General features: G+C 48.7%; 1 protein-coding gene across 4 annotated transcripts in view; it reads left to right on the forward strand.

The window, feature by feature from the left end:
- Nucleotides 1–7,188, forward strand: part of FOXRED2 (FAD dependent oxidoreductase domain containing 2) — a 35,852-nt gene that overhangs the window by 9,252 nt on the left and 19,412 nt on the right. For all 4 annotated transcript variants that reach the window (XM_014578914.3, XM_075937748.1, XM_075937759.1 and 1 more), the window contains 2 exons: nt 1,393–1,563; nt 3,145–3,363. In XM_014578914.3, coding sequence (XP_014434400.3) covers nt 1,393–1,563; nt 3,145–3,363 — 390 coding nt within the window. The remainder of the gene's footprint in view (nt 1–1,392; nt 1,564–3,144; nt 3,364–7,188) is intronic.

Consider the following 7,188-nt stretch of genomic DNA (forward strand, 5'->3'; position numbering starts at 1 on the left):
CCCCGCTGGAAAGTGGTAGACCCAGGTCTGCTGAGTCCCCATCCAGGGCTGGACATGCGCCCCTCAATCAGAAGGGGCCCCTCCCTCCCCTGTGGCGGCCTGGCACAACACTCAGCCCAGCCGCCACGGAGGGAGGGGAAGGGGGGCTGGGACGTGTACATCACCACCCCCTTTCCCCTCCCCCGCCGGGGCCCGGCTGAGGGCTGCAGTACTCAGCACCGCGGCGGGAGGGGAAGGGAGAGCGGTGACATATATGGCCACGCCCCCTGGCCGTGTACGTCAGTGCCCCGCCGCCCTTCCCCTCCGGCAGGGGCCCAGCTGAGCGGTGCAGCACTTGCCACCACTCAGCTGGGCCCCGGCTGAAGGGGAAGGGGGGCGGGGTGCTGATGTACTCCCTTTCCCCCCACTTGTCACTCCGCTTGCCACTGCTTGCTCCCCCACCAGGGCCCGGCTGAGGGGTGCAGAGCGCCGCGGCGAAAGGAGAAGGGAGGATGGGGCGCTGACGTACACGGCCAGGGGGCGTGGCCGTGTACGTCAGCGTTATAGACGCACAGGCACTGGACTTGTGTGTGTGTGTGTGTGTGTGTGGCAACTTCCTGCAATATCTTTGAGAGATCATATTGTATTAAGTGCATATTAAGTGCATAAATGGTTTGTGTACCATTGTGGGTTAAGGATTGCATCCATTCCATGGGAGGGTGTGATACAGAGGGACTCTCACCGCTTCTCCAGTAGAGAATGATTTAGGGAAATCACTCAGATTATAACATCTCAAGAGAAGTACCATTTCCTGAAGGCTCGCATATTCTGGTTCCATGCTACAAACAAATAAAGGACTTTTGTATAAATAGCCCAAGCTTAAACTGATTCAGGCCCTTCATTCTGGTCCCTGATCTAAAGACTGATATGAACTATTAACCACAGGAAAAACCAGTTGTGAGGTTAGAAGGAGTGGCATCTACTAATTCTGGCATGGGTTACAAGAAAAGAGAGTATGATTAATAATAACATAAAGCCTAAGCACGGTTTGACATGATTGGTTAGTTCTTCAGAGAGATCAGAGCTAAAGTAGCAATGGTAGGTGGTATGTGTGTCTGTCCGTCCCTCCCCTGAATTGGAAAAGTATAGGGTGCTTCAGGGCAGGAGTGAGAGGCAGTGACAGAGCTAAGAGCGAGTCCAGGACTGGCATGGCTGGGATTCGTTCTGTAGATCAGAACGAGGTGCAGTGTCAGAGTGGTTGCAAGTGTGGGTGAGCAAGGTTTGGAAGTTGAAATAGCTGTTGCAATATTAACTTCCCATCTCTTTGAGGTCTCCCAAATTCCATTTTGATTCTGGAAGAGGAGGACAAAAGCATATTTTCTCCTTTGTTAATATGATCTGTTCTGTTAACAGAGCGTGAGATGAGGCGCCGTCCTCCAGATTGGACTCTCCCCCGCCCAGATGCTGTCCATCATATTGTGGAGGATTTCCTGACAGACTGGACTGCCCCAAATGCCCATATCCTCCCACTCAGACGCTTCCTAGAAAATTGCCTGGACACAGATCTGCGCAGCTTCTTTGCAGGTAACATGGATGCTAGCTGCAGATAGGAGATCTGAGTGAGAGAGAATGTTATCAGGCCAACAGATTAGTTAACATAAAAGATCCCTCTGGTTACTGAGCAGCTGGCAAATCCTACTAACTGTCTTCATTTCTTTGATACACTCCATGAAACAGGAAGAAGTGCTGGGTCATATCAGGAGCTCATCCGTTTCAAAGTAGCTTGTAATCTTAGGGTGCGTCTAGACCACACTGGCCACGAGTATTTGCGCAAGAACTCTGACTTTGTACTGTACAAAATCAGTGGTTCTTGCTCAAATACTTCGATGCTCCCGCTCAGGGATAAGCCCTCTTGCGCAAGAATACTTAAGCAAGAGGGCCAGTGTAGACAGCCAAGTTAATTTCTTGCACAAGAAAGCCTGATGGCTAAAATGGCCATCAGAGCTTTCTTGCACAAGACAGCATCTACACCGGCACTGATGCTTTTGCACAAAAGCAAATCTTTTGCACAAAGGCACATGCCAGTGTAGATGCTCTCTTGTGCAAATACTTTTAACGGAAAAGTTTTTCCGTTAAAAGTATCTGCGCAAAATCATGCCAGTCTAGACCCAGCCCCAATGTACCCAAGAGTGTAGGGACATCAGGGTGGCCCTTGGCAGGTCCTGTTGCCTCAGAATGTATGGGTATGTCTAGACTACATGCCTCTGCCAACAGAGGCATGTAAAATAGGCTACCCGACATAGTCAATGAAGCGTGGATTTAAATATCCCCAGCTTCACTAAAATAAAAATGGCTTCCGCGCTGTGCCGGCTCAGCTGATCATCAGCACAGCAAGGCAGTCAAGACACGGATCTGTCGCCAGGAAACGCCTTTGTTGACTGCTTCCTTATGCCTCGTGAAATGAGGTTTACAGGAGCGGTCGACAAAGGCGTTCCCTGTCAACCGATCCACGTCTAGACTGCCTCGCTGTGCCAACAATCAGCTGAGCCAGCACAGCGCGGTGGCCATTTTTATTTTAATGAAGCTGGGGATATTTAAATCCCCACTTCATTGACTGCTGGGTAGCCTATTTTACATGCCTCTGTCAGCAGAGGCATGTAGTTTACACATACCCTGTGGTAGGTGTTGATTCAGCATCCCACAAGCTGCAGCTTCCTTTCTCCATCTGAAATGAGCTTTGTGCTGACACATACCACAGCTGCTTTCCATTGGGAATGGTATGGACAGCTGGTGGAATGAGAGATGAGAACTCTGATACCAAATCTGGAAAACAAGTCTCTCACATTCTAAGCTGGAGAATGGGTTGGGAAACCTATATATGAATTTCATGGGGCCACAGAGAGAAGTGCCTCTGGGTTACCAAGTAGAACCACCAGGTTTCAATCTCAAATTCAGTTCCTCTCTGAAATTACAAATTACAGGGGTGGGGGGGGACAGAATTAATTTCTGTAAATTAATCAAGCCAGGATGCTTGGTAGAGAAGTTGTCATTCACTGTTCCTGACCTTTATCCTTTTGATTCTGAATAATTGACATGTTGGGAGATCCTGAATTATTAAGCATGTATAGAGTATCTCAACATGATCATTTTTATTTTCATTTGTAGAATCCTGTTTCTTGTTTGCTCTGACTCGCCAGAAGCTGCCTCCTTTTTGTCAGCAGGGATACATGCAAATGCAAGGGCTTGTGGGTAACGAAAGACTTAGGCGCCATGCAGTAGAAGCCGGCCTGATGGAGGACTATACTGTTATGCACTCTACAGATGCACTGTTTGATAGACAGAGAGATTCACGTGACCAGTTGCTGAAGGATTACGTGATACCAGGTACTCCCCTACATCATCTTGTGAACACCAAGGATGAACTTTAGGCTCTCTCAGTTCATACTGAAACCTATTGGGACTGTCGTGACAATAATGTAACACACATCTGCAGCAGGATTCTGACCTCTTTCATGTGCCACTGGCTCCCTGTCCATCCCTCCTGCTGTTCACATATTGCCAAAGACTAAGGATGTTAAGAGGCGGGTAATTGGCAAATCGTGTAGCTGATACAAATTGTATCAACTACACGATTAGTCAAGAAGGGAAGGCGCTCTGTCCTGGATCGCGCTGGGTCCGGGACCTTCCCCCCACTGCAACTCTGCATCTTAAATGTTAGTAAGAGCCAGCCAGCTACTACTACATTTGAAATGCAGAGCCGCAGCAGGGATAGCTCCCAGACCCAGCACAAGCTGGGACAGAGCCAGGCTTGCTCAGTGTCAGCTTGAGCCGGGTCCAGCAGCCCCCATCCATGAACAGGGGCTGCTGCGGAGCAGCCTGTGTTTGTGGCCAGCCTGGGCCACTGTGGACAGGGGCTGCTGGTACAAAGCAGCCCCTGTCCATGGTGGCTGGGGTTGCTTGCAAACCGAGGCTGCTCTGGCAGCAGCCCCTGTCCATGTGGAGGGTCTCAGCTCCCCTCCTGGGCCCGCTGCGAGCCCACCACGGGCATAGGCTGCTTCGTAGCAGCCTCCCCTGTTCTCCCCTCTCCTCTTCCCCTCCCCACCCTCAGTGCCACTGCCTAGAGGCAGCAGTGGGGGGCAGGCAGCAACACGTAGATGGTGCTAGGGGGAACCACTTTTAAGCTGGTTCCCCCCCAGCACTGGCTCCTGTTTTCCACCTCCCTTGATGCCTCTGATACAGAGGCAGCAAGGCAAGGGGGGAATGAGAGTAGTCGACTTGACTATCTGATAAACGTGGGCTTTTTGGGTAGTTTACTACTCAACTAGTCACTTACATCCCTACCAAAGACCTGCTCAGATCTGTTGTGACTGATGCTGTGAAGGCCAAGACTATAAAAGGGTTAAAAAAAAAAACCTGCTAGATAAGCTCACAGAGGATGGATCCAACAACAGCTATTAGCGAGAATGGGTTGGAATTGTGTCCCCAGCCTCTGTTTGCCAGAAGCTGGAAATGAATGACAGGGAATGGCTCACTTGATGATGACATGTTCTGTTCATTCTCTGTGGAGCACCTGGCACTGGCCACTATCAGGAGACGTGATACTGAGCTAGATGGACCTTTAGTCTGAGTGTGGCCAGGTCCCTTGAGCAGCAGGGTGGCTTAGTGGTTAGGTCCCAGAATTAGCTGACTGGGTACAACCCCCTACCGCTGGTGACCCAGGCATAGGAACTCCGGCCTATTACCTGAGTATAGTTCTTAAGTTCGAGGCATGGTCCAAAGGCTACATCTAGACTGACAAGATTTAGCGCAAATACTCTAAACGCAAGAGTTTTTGCGTTTAGAGTATTTGAGTAAGGGAGCGTCTATACTGGCATGTGCCTTTGCGCAAAAGATTTGCTTTTGCGCAAAAGCATCCGTGCCAGTAGCCGCTCTCTTGCGCAAGAAAGCTCCGATGGCCATTTTAACCATAGGGCTTTCTTGCGCAAGAAATTGGTGTTGCCTGTCTACACTGGCCTCTTGCGCAAGAACACTTACCCCTGAGCAGAAGCATCAGAATATTTGTGCAAGAAGCACTGATTTCATACAGTAGAATGTCAGTGTTGCACAAATACTCACGGCCAGTGTAGACAGGCAGCAAGATTTTGTGCAAAAGCAGCCGCTTTTACGCTAAATTTAGCCAATGTAGACACAGCCTAAGAGTCCAAATTTTTTCCTCCTCTGTGGGGGTTCCTCATAGGTTCTCCCCCTTTCCTTTGAGGGGTGAGATTGGAGGCTTACATGCCCTGAGGGCTGGCCAAGTAGACAGGCTCCACCTGGGGGGTCCTGCACACAGCAGAACCAGCTCCTGTATCCTCACTGGTCAGCCCCTAACTGAGCCATGGTCTTTCCTTTTATACTCCCTCCAGGCCTGGCATTGGCTACAGGTGAAGCGGGGCAGAGCTAGCTGGGCCAAAAGGCTTTGTTTAACTCCTGTACTGACAAGCTCTCCTCTCTTCACTTCCTCACACTGACCCAGTGTGGCTGTTCTTATGGGACCATTGTGCTCTAGAGGATAAATGAGAAGCTGGGATTCATTGAGGCTTCTCCTTTTAGCTGAACACTTCACAATGCCTGAAGATAGTGTTGCGTTTATCTTATGAACCAATGTCTGGGGAAGCAACTGGGAATCACAGGTGTATGAAGAGAAAGAGAGAAGAGATGCACAGATGCTTTTGATGTGACAGTCACATTTTGAGGACCAGTTGGAACCTCTTCATTCGATGCTGGGTCCAGCACATTCTTGTGTATACTTGAAGATTTGTATGTTCAATGAATACAGAAGCGGTACCTTCAGAAGCAACATTTTTCCTGCACTTTGGTGGAGACAGCTAGGTGCATGCCAATATATTTAGTTTTAGTGTAGGGCAATATGATGTCACTGCCTGACAGAGGTCCCAAAAGCCACCCCACTCTCTCTAATGATGAGCAGCTAACCTGGGAAGCTTAGGCCCAATGTGAGCTGTCACTAGATTGGCCCTGCTATCCTTTCTGTTACTTTAATTGGTGGAGTTGGTATTCCATGCCTGCTGCTCCTATTTAGAATAGATAGTCCTTGTATTTTTTTTAGTGCAAATAGGAGAGATATTTTGCTATGTCCTTCCAAAAATCTTCTAGGCTGTGTCTACATTGGCATGATTTTACGCAAAAGCATTTGCTTTTGTGCAAAAACTTGCTGCCTGTCTACACTGGCAGGGAGTTCTTGCGCAAGAACACTCTGTGTGAAATCAGTGCTTCTTGCACAAGACCGATGATGCTCCCGCTCAGGAATAAGCTTTCTTGTGCAACTGTTCTTGCGCAAGAGGCCAGTGTAGACAGGCAACATGAATTTCTTGCGCAAGAAAGCCCAATGGTTAAAATGGCCATCAGAGCTTTCTTGCGCAAGAGAGCGTCTACACTGGCACGGATGCTCTTGTGCAAAAGCACATCTCTTGCGCAAAGGCACATGCCAGTGTAGATGCTCTCTTGTGCAAATACTCTAACACAAAAACTCCTGTGTTAAAGAGTATTTGTGCAAAATCTTGCCAATGTAGATGTAGCCCTAGTATTTTTCGCTCTAGTTAAAATGTGTATTCTAGTTTTCTTCCCAGATGTTCCTATTTATAGCTTTCAAATGTTGCATGGTAAATTGTGCATATCAATCAAATGGAGACAGACCTCTGTCACTTCCTGGAAACCACTAAGCAGGGCAAAATGGTAGGAGTTTGAGCTGATTCTGCCTGCATCCCCATGATTTCTGTGAAGTAGAGGAGGGGCAGACTGGAATCAGCTTCCCACTCTCCCTATATCCATAAGAACATCTTGCATTTGTGCTTCCTGCTAAGATGAATGGAGGAAAAAAGGTGGACCTTATTAATTCCTTCCCATCAGCTGTTTCCTAAGTATTTCCCAGGGACCTCTTAAACTTTCTTGGTCTTTCTATAAAGACCCAGTTCCCATAGCTTTTTGCTGCTGGAGTTTGGGGAGCAGTTGAGATAAGCGAGGGACTGAAAGGTATCACTTTTAACTGGAAGCACTGGAGCCACGTCTACACTTCAGGCTTCTTGCGCAAGAACTGTTTTGCGGAAGAGTACTTGTGCAAAAGTTCTTGCGAAAGAGCGCATCCACACTGCCATGTGCTTTTGTGCAAGAGATGTGCTTTTGAGCAAGAGCGTCCATGGCAGTGTGGATGCT

Source organism: Pelodiscus sinensis, chromosome 1 (assembly GCF_049634645.1).
Source record: "Pelodiscus sinensis isolate JC-2024 chromosome 1, ASM4963464v1, whole genome shotgun sequence".
Taxonomy (NCBI): Eukaryota; Metazoa; Chordata; order Testudines; family Trionychidae; genus Pelodiscus; species Pelodiscus sinensis.